At 37.1% G+C, this 19,167-nt stretch overlaps 1 protein-coding gene across 2 annotated transcripts in view; it reads right to left on the bottom strand.

Moving 5' to 3' along the window:
- Mmrn1 (multimerin 1) overlaps positions 1-19,167 on the bottom strand; it is a 45,890-nt gene that overhangs the window by 3,152 nt on the left and 23,571 nt on the right. For both annotated transcript variants that reach the window (XM_052721430.1, XM_052721431.1), the window contains exons 4-6: positions 18,321-18,434; positions 16,566-16,739; positions 11,866-13,842 (exon numbers count right to left, since the gene is read on the bottom strand). In XM_052721430.1, the coding sequence (XP_052577390.1) occupies positions 11,866-13,842; positions 16,566-16,739; positions 18,321-18,434 (2,265 nt within the window). The remainder of the gene's footprint in view (positions 1-11,865; positions 13,843-16,565; positions 16,740-18,320; positions 18,435-19,167) is intronic.

Raw genomic sequence — 19,167 nt, 5'->3', positions numbered from 1 at the left:
GCTGGCCTGCCTCTGCCTCCCGAATGCTGGGATTAAAGGCGTGTGCCACCACCTCCCGGCAGGTAGCAACATTTTAAAAAGACAAACTATTCAGATATAAGGATTTGAAAAAAAAGGTCAAATGTTGATTGACAGGTAAATAGCCAGACCCTTTAACTGGACAATTTGGTCATTGTCACCAGCATTGAAGCACTCATTTACTTAGCTCCATACTTCCTGGTCTGTGTACACAAAGATCACTGCTCAAAGGGCTTTTGTAATATCATTTCAATTTAATTTATTTTTATCTCAAAAAAATTAAACTACATTTTAATAGCCAGTGATTCAGTTTGTCAAATAAATCACAGCATATTGCTACAAAGAAAGAAATAAAAGCAACTAAAGAATGTGGTAGAGCCTCCACACACTTAGTTTACTGTCACCGAGGTTACAGTTTGCACAGCACATACAAAATAACTTAATTATGCTAGAACTTCAAGTTAAAATAGCAGGTATAAGCATAATGGAAAATTATGTAAATTCAGAGAAAATGCTGGAAGAATCCCCATTTACTTGCCACAATTTCTGTTATGGCACCACCTTGTGGCAGTAGTGTAAATTTAAAATTTACTGATTTCAAATTTTGTGATTGTAGATCACTTAAATTTTGGAAATTCCCCCTCCCCCCAGCATACCCCTGCTCTGTCTTCATATGCATGTATATATATATACACAATTATACAGATATATAGCCCTATCTATCTATCTATCTATCTATCTATCTATCTATCTATCTATCTATCTATCAGAGAAAAGTATATAAGGCTCTTTATATATAGTCACAAATATATGGTATCCTAATATATGGTACAAATGATACTGTGTACCCTAATAAAATTTGCCTGAAGTTCACAGGACAGAACAAGCCACTCGATTAAACATAGAGGCCAGGCAGTGGTTATGGTGATATTTTATTTGTGCTGAAATGTGATTTTATCTGTATGTTAATAAATAAAAGTGCCTGGGGGTCAGAGCTAATAACAAGCCATTTAGCAGAAGTCTGGCAGTGGTAGCACACACCCTTAATCACAATCACATGACAGGAAGATCTCTGTGTGTTCAAGGATACAGCCATCATGGAGACACACGCCTTTAATCTCAATACCAACCATAGAGACCTGGAGGTCTGTATAGACAGGCAGTGACGAGGAGGTCATATGGTTGGGTTTACAACCAATGAAAAGGCAGAACAGAAAGTCAATAAAAAGACAGACACACAGGAAGTAGGTCTCTTTCTGAGGGGGCATCTGGTGATAAGAAGGTGGTCTCAGTTTTTGGCTACTGCTCTCTGATCTCTGGGCTTTTAACTCTGCATTTGGCTCTGTGTTTCTCATTTAATAAAACCGTTCAGAATTACGTCTACAAGTGGTGGCATATACCTTTAATCCTAGCACTCAGGAGACAGACGTCCATCTGAATAACTATGAGTTCAAAGCCATCCTGAACTACATGAGATTGACTCAGTTTAGGAGAGAAACAGAGCCAGGCAGTGGTGGCACACAACTTTAATCCCAATACTTGGGACTCACACACTTTTAATCCCAGCCCTCGAGATCTCATGCCTCTGCTACCAGTATTTGGGAAGCACATACACCTTTAATCCCAGCACTAGGAAGGAAGAATTATGCCTGTGTGGAGAAAGTTATATAAGTCGTGAGGAGACAGAATGGCTGAAGCCTTTTCTACTGGAGCCCTTTTTCGGCTGAGGACTCAGGGACATTCAGTCAGAGGGTTCATGGAATTGCTGAGGTGAGAAGTAACTGTGACTTGTTCCTTTGTCTCTCTGATCTTTCAGCATTTACCCCAACGACTCCAGGTTTTTTATTACAGAACCTTTAGAAATTTTATATATATATATATATATATATATATATACACACACACACACACACACACACACACCATGCGTATGTATATACACACATACATATATACTTGTACGCACAGATGCACACATACACTTACACATGCAGACATATGCACAGACATAAATGCACACACATACATAATGACAGACGTACACACAGAGGAAGAGATATGTGGGAAAGCGCTGAGATTCAGGGTGACTTTTAAATATATTAACACTGAAATTTGGTGGATTAGGTAGTATCAGAAAAGGAACAACAAAACCTCCATAAATGGTGCATACTCTGGAGTTGTACAGCTGGATGAAATGAAGAACCTCTACATCTCATTTTTAAAACTGTGTGATTTGTTTTTCTTAATAATTGTTTTAAGTAAAAATCTGTATGTTCCGTTTCTATATGTGTATTAGCAATTTACTAAAAATGTGGTGAAACTTCATGCTTGTATTATTTAATGTTTTTTAAAGAGAATATATTAGTATGTTCCTTGAAAATTCCAAAATGATTTAATTTTTCTTTACATATTCTCTATAAACTACTTCTCTCATCTAGGAAAGTATTTGAATAGGTTAGTTCATATATTTCATATATTTCTATATATTACATTCAATGTATTTGAAGAAATGTTGTAAACTGGCCTTCATTTTTAGAACATGTTCACCCCTTGAACATGTTCTTTCATTTGCAGTTAGATATTCTAGAACTTAGCCTACTTCTTGCTAACTTGAAAACTCCCAGCGAGTCTCCATTGCTTGTTGAAGTGTGACTCCTTGACCACAAAGCACAAGCTTCATTCATCTTCCCATCCTCTGACCTAGCACTGTGATTAACCCCTGGGAGACTGCTCCATTAATAAGCATCACTAGCAATGAGTTGATTACACAATAGAGTAGCAGGATAATGAATTATTTTAGAAACTTGATCAGCTCTATAGTTCTGACTGTCCCAGATGAGAAAGTCAATCCCACCTGTAGACTTGTCCTGTAAAGACACCAGACCTACTCCAGGGAGAAAAAAAATAAGACACTATGAAATGATGGCTTACTCTCCATTGCGACCAATTCCATTCACTTCTTCAAGGCTAAGACTTCTGCTTGGTTTTCAGTGTCCAGTGTGTATATTCAGCTGTCACTCTCCTGCCCCATTACTTTCTGTGATGGTTTCTCACTTTGCTCTTAGCTCTTAGCATTACAGAGTGTGTTGCCTACCCTTCATCCCAATCTTTCTGTGGAGTCACAAATCATCAAGAAGGATCCGATTCTGTCTAGTTGAGTACCTGAACTTTATCCTCTTACTCCAGTATTCCAAACTTCTTGTGACCATGTAATTGCTTACTTAGACTTCTGCCCTGTGCTTTCTGATCACCTGTTCGCGGCTGTCCACATCTATTTCCACTGTTTCTCTTTTATGTCGCATTCTTTGCCTCACTTGCTACTTAAGGTATTTCTGGCCTTCAAGTTGAGGACACAGTAACTCACATTTTAAGATGTAATATCCATGACATCCAGTAATGGACACATTATGCCAATTGAGTCTCGACAATAGAGACTCAGTGACAATTGCTAGTTGTCCCTTCTGAAGAGAGTCTACATTTCTTCCAATGCAACGTAAGTCATAGGTCTTATATAACTTTGTGTCTGTCACAGTTCTTTTCACAACGGGTCACTTGTATTCTGATGTTATTAAAGGGCTCTAAAGGTTTACCTCAATTTGTTTGAACATGTGTTTATGATTAGTATTGACAATAATTAAAGTTATCATACTTGACTTGATATCTCTGTCTGTAGAAACCATGCTTTGTTTCATTTTGTGTGAATGTGTCAGTGACCCATGACAGCACATTTATGTTGTGTGTTTAGCTAATCAGTGCTGAGACATGTCATGACACCCTGGTAAGTATTTGGCCTCACAGACAGGCAAGCATGGTTGATAATGGTATGCCAGTTGGAGTTTCTTGTAGTTCGCTATAACCCTACTTTTATACATCCCATGACTCATATTGTTCTTCTTTATTTCTATAGTACTTTAAAAATGGTTAAGTGTTCAATAAGCAATTTTTCTGGGATTAACATGGAAAAATGAACTCTGATAAATCAATTTTGTCACCCTCCTTCCTCCCTGCTGCTTCAGTTATCTTCACTCTCTCAGTTATTGCCCAGTGTTGTGTGTTCTCTTCCTGCACTTACCACACTTGACTATAACTGCTCATGTGTCTTTGCTTCTACACTCTATGAAGTCAGGGCTCACAGTTTACTCCTTAGACACATCACTATGAATTCACACAGTATGTGACATACGCAAAATTGCAAAACTTTAAAGGATGAATGAACAAGTTAATGAAAGTTTGAATTGGTGGTTAGTTCTTTATCCAAATTCTGTCTTCACAGTTTCACAAAGATCACATGGGGTGTGATGGAGATAAGTACAATTAGTTGAGCAGTTTTACCAACTCAGTGTTCTACTATCTCGTGCAAGGAGCATGGCTAATCTTTCAATGCTAATTTCCCTACAGAGATCATAACTAAAATTAATTTTCTATTGTCTTGGAATAGTTCAGGAATCTCTAGGCTACGCATTTTGAACTCTAATATGCACTCCAGTTGCGGTCTCTTCTTAATCCTGCTATAACATTTCATAAAGGTCAGTGGTAATTTGAGCACATTAGAGAGCGCCTTCCACTCCAGAGCACCTTGCCATCACGAACACTTGCAATTTGTGATTCTAAATGCCTGCTCCATGTGTGAGCTGCCTGAAGACAGGCACTGACTTGAAGCTATACCCATCTACTTAGTTTTCCACAGCACTCAATTAGAACTTATTCCATTAGAATTTCATGACTTAACTAGCACACTGTGTTCTGCTTTATTCTTATTTATTATATATGCGGTAGATTGTGTGATTTATAACACATGGTTATACACACAAGTTATTCTTCTTATTATTTTACTTTATGATTTTATTATTTACTTCTGTTTTAGCATCAATATCTCACTTGTTATTTTTTTTCATTTAAACTAGCACTTTTCAACCTGTGGGTCATGACCCATTTGGGAGTCCAACAGCCCTTTCACAGGGGTCACATACCAGATATCCTGCATATCAGATGCTTACTTTATGATTCATAACAGCAGCAAAATTACAATTATGAAGTAGCAACCCAAATAATTTTATGGTTGGAGTCACCACGACATGAGGAACTGTATTAAAGGATCACAGCATTGAGACGGTTGAGAAGCACTGATTCAAACAATAATATTGCAAAGGGCTAGTAACTGTGATCCCTGCTAATGGTACAACAGAGTTTCCAGGGGATTAGTGCAGAGGATTACCTGGCATGCTGCTTCTGGCCAGTTTCACAGCACACAGGTGAAAACAGCCTGCCACTGGCTGTGTGATTTTGCTGCTAGGTAACTGCTCCCACCCTCTCACCTTCCTTTATGTTTCATCCTGATTCCAGTGATTGACAAAATCCTTCCTCTCTCATACTTCCAGGCATATTTCAGTGCCATTCTGCTTCCCCATTTATTATATAAGACTTAACCTTTCATTACTCTAGAAATATTTCACATTCCCTTCCTGACAAGTCTTGGAAGTGTCAAGATGTATGCTTATATTTAGTATTTGAATTTATTCTATTTACTCATATTGTGATCACTAACGTATAACTGTGTAGAAATACTCTTATGTTTTTATTGCATTTCTTTAAAAATGTTAATTTTTTTGTAATTGTCTTTCTTTTACATCACATCTGTTGTTCTTGATAATGTTTTCTTGGCTCCCTTTTTCATAACCCTTCAAATGTTGTATTAAAGAACATTTAATTCTATCTGCAATCAAGACTGGCAAGAAAGCTTTTGGGATCCATTTATCCCCAATGCTGGGGTCACTAGCATGCACATTCATGCCTTGTTGTTTTGCATGGGTGCTGGGGATTCAAACTTAGGTCTTTATGTTTGCAGAACAAGTACTTTTATATGTTGAACCATCTCTATACTTCTAGAAGTTCAAATTAATACTTAAAATTATGCAGTGTAGAAAAAATTTTTCATAGTGGTGTCGACTAACTTTAAAAAAATTTGATACTCAATACATAAAATATAATTCTATTTTACCATGTTTTAAATGAAAAATGTAATTAATGAGCAGCAAGAAAATATACTTATGGTATTTGATGTACAGAGCAGTTAGTAATCAAATTTTCTTTCAAGTCTTGCTGTCAGTGGAAGTGTACTGCTGTGGAAGCTTGCCTGAGCAAACATGCAGACCTAGTTGATGGGGAGATAAATGCAGCCAATTGTTCCATCTCCCCGTCCTCCTTTACCATTAGACCAAATGTTACAAACTTTAGTTCAGAAAATGGCCATCGAGTACGTGTTTCTGACTAGTCAGAAACATCCTAGTATGGGTGTAGGGGGTAAGGCTTGTCAAAACTTCCTGTCTTTCTGCTTTTTCTGCCATCAGGAAGGGAGATGATACAGAAGGTGAGGGAGCCTTTTCATTCCCAAGAAGCCATGAACAGAAACGTGTTCATTTAATATTCTCTTCAACTTTGATATGTTTTATTCATAGGAACAGGGAAGCCATTCCTCGTAGATAGGCCTATAACCAATTCTGACACAAAGAATATATTTAAGACTTCCATACACATAAAAGAGTTAATGAATCTTGAAAGTGGGTTAACTAAAAAAATGGAAGGGGACTAGGGAGAGGTGGAAAGGGTAAAACACATTATAAACGTGTATTTAAAAAAGTCATGGTGGAAGCTGTTATTTTGTATAAATAACATCTAATAATCAAAACATAAAAAGAGTTTTGATGTGAAAGAAAAGAGAGGGTAAAGACATACATGAATGGAATTGAGAAGAAGTTGTACCATCCTTAAAAGTTGCTTTGTGCTTAGAATTTGGTCTTTAAAATGCAGGATTGTTCCTGCAGAGCAACTGTCTCTGCAGAGGGTGGATTTCTATGCCTGTTAAGAACAGCATGCCTGCCTGACAGTGCTGGGAACCAAGGCTTCCCCGGGAAGAAATATGGTGCACATATTATGACATCTTCCCTCACTCTATTAAAGAGCACAAAGACATTGGCCCCTTCATGGAGGGAGCACAAAGAAGCATACATGCATGGATTTTCCGAGTCTTCCTGAATGTTTTGCCATACTTGGTCCTCCTGTGTTTTCTTTTTTAAAATTATAATACATTTTAGCTGTGGACACAAGTAATTCCAAGGACTGTTGTGATTCCAGGGCATTACCAAATGTGTGGCTTTCAGACCTTCTAAAATAAATGACGAGTTCTAAATTCAATCAGCCTTTATAACTTAAATGACTTATAGTTAGTCATTTTATACAGAGGTCATCTTTGTCAAATACACCTTAAAGTGTACTTAAAAATCTTATTTTAAGTAATATAAAAAAGCATATCAATAGAAAACTCTGTTGAAGGAAACCATTCTTCAAAAACTTTGTAGAGGGTTGAGAATGTAGCTCATTGTTAGGATACTTTTCTTTCATTCACAGGGTTCTGAATTCAATCCCCAGCACCACAAGAAGAAGCATATGCAGGTACTTTTTCATTGCTTATCAATGTGCAGGGTCTTGTAAAGTTAAGTCATTATGATTTGAAGTCTACTCTTTCTGCCATTATATCGAAAGGTACATTTTGCACACACACACACACACACACACACACACACACACACACACACACACACACCATGTGCACGTTGAGTTTAAAACAATGACATTTAAAAGACAAAAACTGGTAGAAAAATAAAAAGAAAACAATAAGATTAAGTCCATAATTTCTAGTGATAAAATTAAGTAGATAAGTTTCAAATATTGGGTGAAATAATAAAAATGTAAGCTGTTGAACACAGGTAAGGAAAATTGTATCATATAATTATATTAGATACTGTGTCATAAGCAGAACATTTTCTAATCTGGAAAATAAACTTGTAAGGTGGTCAAGTTATTTTATAGATGATTTATAGTTAAAAACATAAATAGCATTGCAAATAAGTGAGTTACCAAGAAAGATTTGAGTCCTGGTTCTAAATTTAGTGTCCAGTAGTTATCACAACTGTCTCTATGAAGTCATAAACACTAGAAGTGGCTAAGAGTGGTGAAAACAGTTAACTATTCACTAGGCCTTCTCTTCTAACTTGCTTTCATATTCACAACACTGATGACTTTTGAAAACTATGTTGATACAGTGCCAAATATTCTGTACACTGAAATCTTCTTTGGGAGTACAGGAATGACTATGGATAAAAGAGGTTTGTTACATGACTCGACACTTAAACACTAGGGAGTGGGGAACAAGCAGTCTGCTCACTCCACAGTGATACTGAGGATTCTGTTGCCCTTGCGAGGGCAAGCAGCCAATCTCTCTCCAGGGATAAGTCAGCCGATTGCTGTACAAACAAACCTGCAAACATGAAATTAAAATGCATAAATCTTTGATATCTGAGTAGTGTATAAAAACAAATCAAGTGTTTAGAAACTAAGCTAGAATAGCTTCTTAGCAATGGCGTGGTAGATACCATATTTAGCATAACTGAATGCCAGGCTTTCCCTTTTACTATATCAGGTAAAAGCAGATTTCATGAATAACTCATGAGACTTTCAGTAACTTCCCTGTGGCCAGGTCACAGGAAAGTCACACTGAAGTCAGTATCAAGACTTGAGCAGTTTCAACGGAGGTCAGTCTTTGAATCCTTGATAAAGGAAACTCCCAGAAACATCAACTTTGGTCACATAAAATGCTCAGTTACAGCGATACTCCAAAGAGCATGGAACACAGGAAGGAGAAGCAGGAGGGAGAAGGCACAGGAAGACAGTCTCTCATCTCTGCAGGTGAGGACTGAGGATGGAGCCTGAGGCAGCAGATCAGGGTACCTGATAACTGGAGGATACTTTGGTTAATCTCTGACTGTCCCTGGTTTTCAAAATAAGTGATAATACCTGTCTTGGTGAAGGACGCAACATATCTAGTATATCTACAAAGCCTGCAGTGAGTGATGTTAATAAATAATACATAAAATAGTGTAGTATTAGTGTCAGGCCTCAAAGTAAGTTACAGTTTATTAAAATAGAAACTAACATACAGATTGTTCTCTAAAAAATCACATTTTTGTAAATCTTGCTAAAATATAAATAATGTGATAAAGAGGTTCCAGAAATGATGGTGTGATCCTCTGGTGTTAGTTAGTGGAAAAAAAAAAACGTAGCTCCGGGTTCTAACCTACAATATCAAAAGTCAAAGGGCACTGTTATAGAATATTACTTAAAGATGTGTTACATTTGTTTATGCTGTGGAATATTTGTTTAATGATGCAAAGATGTGTTGCATTCTTTTACATAGTATTTGTTTAACTCTGTGAAGCTGTGTTTCTTTGCCTGTATAAAACACTTGATTGGTCTAATAAAGATCTGTATGGCCCACAGGTAGGCAGGAGAAAGGATATGCAGGGCTGGCACGCAGAGAGAATAAGTAGGAGGAGAAGAAGAATAGAAAGAGGACAACTAGAAACAGATGAGTGGAGGATGCCAGGAGCCAGCCACCCTGCCACACAGCCAGACACATAATAAGAAGGAAAGAAAAGACATACAGAAATAGAGAAAGGTAAAAGCCCAGAGGCATAAAGGTAGATGGGATAATTTAAGTTAAGAAAAACTGTCTAGAAGCAAGCCAAACTAAGTCTGGGCATTCCAAAGTAAGAATAAATCTCTGTGTATTTATTTGGGAGATGGTTGGTGGGCCCCCAGAGAGCAAAGAGTAAAAACAACAACAACAGGGTACCAGGCAATGGTGGCTCGTGTCTTTAATTCCAGCACTTGGGAGGCAGAGGTAGGCAGATCTCTGTGAGTTCAAGGGCAGCCTGGTCTACAGAGTTAATTCTAGGACAACCAAGGCTACATAAAGAAACCTTGTCTCAAAACAAAACAAAAGTCAAATTTAGCCAGTGTGGTGGGTGGTGTATGACACAACTGGCAGAGAACTGTATCAGATGAAGTATTTTACTTTATAATGAATTTATCTATTTATTTTGATGTGTGTTGTATCTGTGTATCTCTCTCTGTGTTTTATATATATATATACATATATATATATATATATGTATGTGTGTGTGTGTGTGTGTGTGTGTGTGTGTGTGTGTGTGTGTGTGTGTGTGTGTGTTTGCTTGTGTGCTTACACTGTGTGTATCAGAGCGTGTGCCCATGAATGAGCCAGTCGTTGGTGTCAGGATGACTTCCTCAATGGCTTACCATCTTACTCTTTGAGGGTTCCAGGTCTCTTCACTGAACCTGGAACTCACCATTTCTGCTAGACTGGTTGGTAAGAGAGAGCTCCAGGGACCTGTCTGTCTCTGGCCCACTCTGCTGGCATTACAGATGTTCACAGCCATGCCTGGCTTTTTCATGGGTTCTGGGAATCTGTACTCAGGCCCACAGGCTTTCAGAGCTGACACCTTACCTTCAAAGCCATCTCTCTAGCCCCTCAGGTACTTTAGCTATCATCCCTGGTCCTTGCTTGCTCAGCTGTCCAAAGAATGCCACCAGTTTATAGTCCACAGCAGGAGGGTCAAGCTGATAGGTGAGCAAATGCACATTTGCTTGAAAGGACCCCATTTCTTACAAAGTGAATTCATTGAAAGTGATTTCCACATTGCACTTGGAATTGGACCTCTGTGTCTTGGCATTATTATGGGTGTCTTAACTGAGATGCAATAAAGAAGTTTTAATTATTAACTTTGATAGATAAGACTATAAAATTTGATTGATAAATAAATAAATGCATAGGAAAGAATGTTATCAAGGCCCCATCAGAAAAACAAAAACCAGAGCTGTGTTATTTCCTATCATCTCCTTAATCAAATATTAAATCAATCACTCATCTGAGAGCAATCAGCAACATCTGTTGATGGTCCTGCTATCCTCTCATACCCTGTTCAAAACTTCAGAGATTGTTTCTCTCCTCTGCAAGCACCATGAATCTGGGCTGTGAGCAGTGTGTTTCTCACAATGATACACTGGAGTACATTTCTCCCAATGACCCCAGTAAATTACCTATTGCAATCTAATCATTTCAGCAGAAGAAATAGCTGCAGAGGGTTGACTTATTTTGTTTTTCTTTCTGAAGGCTATTAACTTAAGTAGAAATGTAGTGCTACAGTGAGGACCAGAATCAAGGCCTGACTCTCAGGTCCTCACTCTTTCCACTGCTCCCGTTGTCTCCTCATTACACTCTCACAACACTTTTCAAGTCCCCTTTCAACCATCTCTTCTTACTTCTTACCCTCACTGTATTGGCCCACATTTATTTAGTAGGGTCCTAACTTGTGTCCTAGTGTTGGTCTGTGCGACAATGCTTGGCACTACAGCAACTCCATACTTTTGCATCTCAACATCACTACAGCCAAACCACTGCTCTGAACTTTTAAACATATCTTACTTTTTCAAAATTTTATCTAAGTGCAGTTTTTTAAACATCCATGGCTTTATTTATTCTGCTAAAATCCAATTCCTGAATAGTCTCCTTAAGTCAGTCATTTGAGAGATATTTATTGAGTGTTGATTTCATATTTTACCCACTAAAGCCCAAATGAATATATGGTCTGATTTAAAAAACTCTTAAACTCTTATTTGTACAACAAATTTCTTAACTAGCTGCATAGAGAATGTTTTAAAGGAAGCAGTTTGATTATTTTATAGTGGTCTGCTAAGAGAGAGTTGAAACCTGTAGATAGGATGTCTATTAAAGTTCAGCAGCACGTTGATAACTAGCTTACATTAAATCAGATACAGTAGAGTGCATTAATCACCTGCATTACCTTACTCTGCCCAAGCATGAGTAAGTGCCTTCCATGCCTCCAGCCTGGTTCTAAAGTAGGATCTGCTCAGTAGCATGTAATCCATAGCATGAAAGAGGTTCAAAGTTGTTATTCGATTCCAACTTACCAGGAAGTGTAATGCTGTCTGTGTTTCTTTGTGTCCGGCCTATCAGGATGGTGGTCACGTTCACTGATTTCTTAAGTGTACTGGGTTTCTTCTGTGGTTTTACCTGCTTCTGAGGCTTGACAGTATTTGCCAGACTGTCAGACAATAACCGATCAACATTCAAAGTTAAATTAGATAGAGCAGCTTGAGTTTTTTTTTTAACTATTGATTCCACAAGTTCTGTCAGACTTTTCTGAGAACTCTGACTGTCTGGCAGAGGACCTTTGGTCCATGTGGGTATGGGAGCATTCTGTCCACATGCACTTGCAGAAGCATTGTGGCATGTCATTGAAAGCTCATGGACAGTTTTGTTAAGCAAAGAGAAACTCACTGAAAGATGGATGGATTTTGCTTCCAGTGCCTTAAATCTGGAAGTTAATACCTTCAGTTGAAGATCAGTATCTTTCTGGTTTGATACCATGTCACCTTTTTTAAATGAAATATAGTAAGGTATAAGTGTCTTGGTCACTTTAGATTCGATGCCTTGCAAACGAGATTCAAACTCTTTGGCAGTCTTTGTTGCTGAGAGTATATTTTCTTCTAAATAACTCATGTTTTGCTGACATTTGTTCACCTGGGAAGTGGTTTCATTGAACATTTGATAAATCTTTTGAAAATTTAACTGACTTAGTTTCTCATCTTTGGGAATAGCTGTAAGAGCTTTAGCAATTTGTAAAACAAAATTATACTTCTGATTGTCATTGACCAAAGTCTGAATAGAATCATTCAGATGCTGGAACTCAGAAATAAATGTCAAAATGGATTCTATATTTTGGTTATACTCATGAAGCTTAGGATTATCTGTCATAGAACTTAAACTGTCCTTCAACACATAATTATCTTGAACAAAATCAATGGCATTGTTTATGACAGTCATTGTCTTATTTAGGCCATCTTCTGTTTCCAAGACATGGTCACTGATGCGTCTTTCAAAGGCTTCACCCTGGCTCTGCACTTCGTTTCTGAGTAAGCTGTGTCTCTTTGTAAGTTCTTTAATAAGAACGTTTAGGCGGTTGATAGCACCAATCAGGTTTTGTAGCTCTCTGCGCCTAACAATGGCTTCCTTGGGCTCATGTGTAACCTGCTGTCGAATAGACGACCTCTGCTCCAACAAAGGCTGAAGGATCTCCATGTCGTATGTCAAATCATTCAGCTGCTCACTTATTTTATCCACCTTGATGTCCATGGGAAAGATAACCTCAGACAATGTTTGGTTTAACACATGCAGATTCTCCTCTGTGTCCTTAAGTTGAAATTTAAAATCATGCCTGCATTTAGATAGCATTTCTTCACATTCTCCCCTGACTGATTCTTTCTCCATCTCCAAACTAATAGTGAGGTTGCTGATCTTACTCTCCTGGGCATGCAAATCACTGAGCATCTGCAGTAGCATCAGACCTTGCTTGCTTGCTGTCTCTTGTAGCACAGAGATATACTTAGTGACATTACTGCTGCCTGATTCCTCAGTGGCAACATTTTCTGTTCCTGATACTTGTTGAACTGATAACAGCTGTGTGTGTGCTTCCTGCATTTTAGAGAGAGTTTCATTGAGGGATTGGTGGTACAGAACAAGCTGTGAGCGCTCTTGTCCTAAAGCTCCTTCCAAATGAGCCTGCTTGGCTTCTAGCTCCTTGACGGGCTTCTCACAGGTCAAGGCCATTTCCTGCCTGACATTTGTGATGTTGTTCTTTAGATCTGTGATGTCCTTCCATGTGGGTTGATTTTCTTGCATGAAAACCAACTTTTGCTGGGCTGTTACTGAAGCCAAGGACTGGTTCACTTGTAGAACTGCCTGCCTGGTACTTTCCAGGTCCTCTGACAGACTTGACACAGTCTTGAAGAGCTGGGCAATGGTTTCCTGCATGTTATTTTGGAAGGCTTTAAATTGTTCTTTTACTATATTCCTTAGCAGATCATCGATGCCTTTTGATTTTAGAGCTACAAAGAACAAGATAATAAATAGTAAAAATACATAATTCTGAATTATCAAGTCATATCTGTAAAGAGGTTAAAATTCTAAAACCAAACACTAATTACATGTACTAATGAAAATAATTCTTCCCTGCATATATTTGTGACATTTGAAAAATTAGCTTTTCATAAGTGAATCACTTTTCATAAGAAAATCACTTTCTTGACTGGTAAATCTGACATGAAGAATCAGTTACCATGTATAACACACTAACACCATAAACCAAAAGTTCTATGGGCAAAAGGCAAAAAGGAACTGCTATTTACTTCAGACACAGACAGCTCTACAGCAATCCTAGGTCTAGATGTGAAGGAAAATAAATCACACTGGGCTTTTTGTCTGAGTAAATACCTGTTGTTAGTATATGACTGCATTATCAAATGTCTAGTAATTACATGCAGCACTTACATTATGAACTCATGAATGCTAATAAATCACAGAGAAAAACTTTATTAAGTTGACCGGAAATATAGATATCCATGCCACTTAACAATGGTTTATAATACCAAGTAGTGAAATGAGTATGCTTTATAAAATTGAGTGAAGCTCACATTAAACCAGGAATTTATGATATGTTTATAACTTTTGGCATAATAAAAGGAAACTTGCCAGTAGTGAACACTTAGTAGTGTTCCTAACACCTTAAACATACCTGATAACACATTGGGGCTGTGTGAAACAAGAATGAAAGAAGGAAAGAAAGAGAGAGAGAGAGCATGAAAGGAAGGAAGAAAGAGAAAGAAAGGAAGAAAGAAAGAAAGAAAGAAAGGGGAAGGGAAGGGAAGAGGTAGAAGAGGAAAGGGAGCAGGTTGGGAAGGGGAGAGAAAAATATCATGAATTATTTCAAATGAGTTAAGTAAAAAGTGAATATTTGAGAAGTCTAAAACAAAACAAAACCAAAAACCAACCAACCAACCAAACAAAAGACACTATCTCATACAGAAACAACAGGAAAAGTAAAATATATACTTACATAGTCTGGCTACAAATAATTATAAATGGAAGAAATGTTCATTAAAATTTACAAAAAGAAGCACATTGATCATCATATGAGATTCAAGTGACAAAGGAATTTTAAAAATGAAAGATGTGCACAGGGGACCGTTGTCCCAGCAGTTAAAGCTCTCATGTAGCCAGTTCACAAAGTTGGTGAGTAGGCTCCATGGTCTTGTGTTTTTACAAAGTATTTATCACACATAAAAACTCACATAAAATTATTGTAAAAGAGAAATTTTAAAAGAAAAAAATAACGTCCTTTTTGAACATCTTGAAATTAGCTATTCTGGTACAACCCCCCCCCCCCCCCCCCCCGTAAACTGTACTACTGGAAATATATTCTCTAATATTAGGGTTGCTAAATACAGAAAGGCACAAAAGAATAAAAATATAAAACACATGAAATATCATTTACTAAAACATGGCAGCAAACTATAAAGAAAGGCTAAATTAGAAAAGTTTAAGTAGCTACAATAGAGAGGAATTATACAAAAATAGTTTGTTCTTTTTTATAGTTTGTTCTTTTTATTTATTAAAAAGTCAGAAGTATTGGCTAGCATTTTGCCAGTTACTCATTTATTTAACAAATATTTTGTGAATGTATTTCTATATCATACGTGGGTAGTAAAATATGACAACTTAAAATGTAAGGCAATTGTAAAGCAATACTCCATAGTACAAATATGTCTGTACTCTCTACAGGATAATTTAGCCACTTCTGGTTAATTGAAATTGTGGTCAATTCTTGCAGCTTCTAAAACTTGATATACAATAAAATTCCTATACCTGTTAGGGTTAGTTTTTGAATTTGTGACTTCGTATTAATCACCCACAATGCTTTGAGGATTGATAAGAAAAAATAAAATTTAAGACTTTTTGAGTTACCTAGCTGCAAAAAATTGCTGATAGAGATTTAATTCCAACTATTAAAAAAGGACATGATCAGGAGGTCAGAGTATGAATGACAGGTCTGTCATAATGCATAGGTAAGATCAGTATAGATCTTGTGAAGGATATTAGGACAAGATGAAAGCATATTTGGTTCCCTAGCTATCATTTTTTAAGATATCCTTGGGAAAATCACAAAGGAAATTTCAAAATCATAGTAGTGTTCTAAAAGACATCAAGTAAAACATTAGTTCAAAATCATGTTTCATGATAGCATTTTTTTCTATCTGCATTTCTACAACTCATTGGTAAAGAAACATTCACCTAAATTTCTGGTTTTACAAAAACATGTCACCATGCTTCATGTTAATACCTGTGCGGGGTAGCTCTCCAAACTCTACTTGACTTTGTTTCAGGTAACTTAAATGTCATTCTTCTTGCTGTTGTTGTTATTGATAATCACTCCTTTAAAGGTGTTAGATTATAATACAGTTGCATCATTTCCCCCTTTTTATGTAACACCAACATCACTCTTTTCTAACAACCATGATGGCCTCATTCTAACTATGGCCAAACACAAGTTATGCTGTAACTAGGTACAAAATGCCAGTCAAGTGAGTATTACAAAATGCATTTCAATACACAACTATTTTGAAGTTACATTTTTAAAATTACCTCGTTAAAGATATCCATTTCTTTACTAATTAATCTGAAGCAAAGATCTAAAGTGACAGGAGAGAATGTCACTGAGTAATGTGTTTTGTTTCTTAAACTGAATGAATTTCTTATTTTGTTTCCCTTTTACCTTTTAGAAGAGGTTGGAACTCCTTGCCTTTGTCTTCACCAATCTTCCCTTCTAGCGAGAGGTATGCCTTCCTCATGTCGTCTGCTGCCAGGGACACATTGTCAACCTTCTTCTGCAGAAGTGTCAGCTTCTTTGCCTGCTGGCTCATTTGCTCGGCCATTTTTTGAATCACAGCTGCATGAAGAAGAGAGAGATTTGGGACCATTAAGATAATAGACTTAACACCTGTCAAAATTTATGACGTATAAAAAAATTCAAGTACACCGTATTTGTGCTCATAGATTTGAGAGTATAGACTTCATTTCGGAGGCAATGTGAACGATGAAGCAACTTCAGGGGATACAGTGACAAGAGCATTATAATATCTTTAATTTGTACATTTTAAAGTCTCATAATTTGTCTTTAAAAATTCTTAGCCCTATCAACACATTCTGAATAAATAAAAATATTGAGGGTTGAAAAGTCAAAGTAATGGGCTCTCCGTCACCCAGCTAATGGCTCGTTTCTGCTCTTAAACCGTGTCCCAGTACTAAATATATACGATATTACATATGCATGGCATTGTAGTTGTCCAAGTGTTTCATTGTTTACCGAAATCTTCCTTGGTAAGAGGCAGATCTCAGTTTTGAGTGAATCATTCTGTACAATAATAATACTCACTACTCCTTTACACATGCAATATACTGATTCAAAGACTTGCCAGTATTTTACAGATACCAAGTCACAATATAAAGTAAAGGACAATTTCTAGGTAGGTTGCCCAAATTCACTCTAAAGTTAATTCTTTTCATTTTCATCCAAAATAACAGATTTTACTATGGCATTTCCTATATATTTATCAGTATTTCGTTCATATTCAACTTTAATTACCGACCTCATTGTCACCATTTTCTTTCTTGAAGGTCTCCTTCCTCCCAAACAACTTCTCCTTCGGTCATGTCTTCTGATTGATCAGTCTGTCTATCTATCTATCTATCTATCTATCTATCTATCTATCTATCTATCATCTATCTAACATACATATGATATGTATGTACATACACGTATATACGTTTACACATACACCCTATATGTGAGTATATATAAATATATGTGTCACATGTGAGAGAAAACATGTTTGTCTTTCTTAGTCTGGACTATTTCTCTTAACATGATGATCTCTTGCATTTTTTTTAAAAAAAAGATCCCTTTAAATTTCATTTTTCAACTGAATGCCTTGCTTTGTTTACCAAAATCTATGCCAAGCATACTATTGAAGAGATGATATTGGCCCTAACTGACTTTGTTTTGGGGCTAAAGTTAAGCCTGAGATGGCGAACTACTGTATGAGGACAGAAAACACATCTCAGACTGACTTTTGATCAGTACAAGTTCTTAGGTAACCAACCATTTTCCAAAGTTATCAGCACCCCTTTGTGGTCTCTTATCAGACAAAACAGCCTTCTCAGCTTTATTAACTCAGCTGAGTTGCTCCTTCTACATCAAACAAAAGCTGAGTTTATTTTTGGAGAACTGTTCTGTTTCCCTGGATGTGTGATTGCAGCATTTTTAGTCACTTGGGCTTGTGCATGGATTTGTCCCCCCCCCACTACTTTATGAAAATCTTCTCCCCCTGGGAACCTACAACCTAGTGCAGTTTCTCCAAACAATTAGCAACCACAGAACAGGATTGAGAAGTGTGTTAGTTAATCCATCACCACTGAAATGGTGTTGACAATTATTGGGTTGAAGGTGACAGTAATTGCAGTCTAGGACCTGGGTCGCCACCGTCTTGCTTCTGCTGTTGCTGGGGCTGCTGGGCCGTCTCTTGGTCAACAGCTGTGTGACTTTCAGCCTGGTTACTGTGTGCCAGTTGCTGCTGTTCTTCAGCTAGACAAAAGCAGAGAGAGTATAAAGTGTTAGCATTGGAAGGGCCTCCTCTTTTCCAATCCTGAGTGAGCATGGGGCCATTTTCCTGTGCACCGAAGCATGATGATGAGGCTGAGTGCAGAGCAAACTGTTGTACCCTATTCATAGGACAGGGTAATGCCACATGCAGTTGGAAGTCAGGGCTCTAATTTTGTCTTGGAAAAAAAAATTACTCAAAATTCATGCAGGTGAAAAATGGAGGGAAGCCTTTACAGATGTAGCCTATGAAACTGGTGGACATTATGATCCATTATGGTAAAAGCGACAGCAGCCTTGTAAGTAGACTGATTTTTCACTACTGCATTTTCCAACTGGTGATTGTTGGAAGGAAGGAAAGTGGCATATTCTTTCCAGCTAGACACCAAATCAGCTATTTAATTAATAGTGCCATTTAAGTGAGTTGTTCCAAGATCAAAAAATAATACATGGTTTCTGATAAACTAATGGTAAAATTAAACAATTATAGTCATATCTCCAAGATGATCAACCCATAAAGTCAGTGACATTCCACAGAAACAGAAATCCTTATACCTATATTTAAGGAGCACAATTTCTTACAAATTCAGTAATTTACATGTTTTTATAATATTTATATGAGAAAACAATTTTGAGAGATTCATTTAAAATTAAAATATTAAGCACTTCAATAATACATTTTTAAATTATAGACTTCGAATGATCAAATTTATTCACT

Source organism: Peromyscus californicus, unplaced genomic scaffold, assembly GCF_007827085.1.
Source record: "Peromyscus californicus insignis strain IS unplaced genomic scaffold, ASM782708v3 Scaffold_6__1_contigs__length_162567912, whole genome shotgun sequence".
In the NCBI taxonomy this organism is placed as follows: domain Eukaryota; kingdom Metazoa; phylum Chordata; class Mammalia; order Rodentia; family Cricetidae; genus Peromyscus; species Peromyscus californicus.
This window is presented reverse-complemented; position numbering and strand designations above follow the sequence as displayed.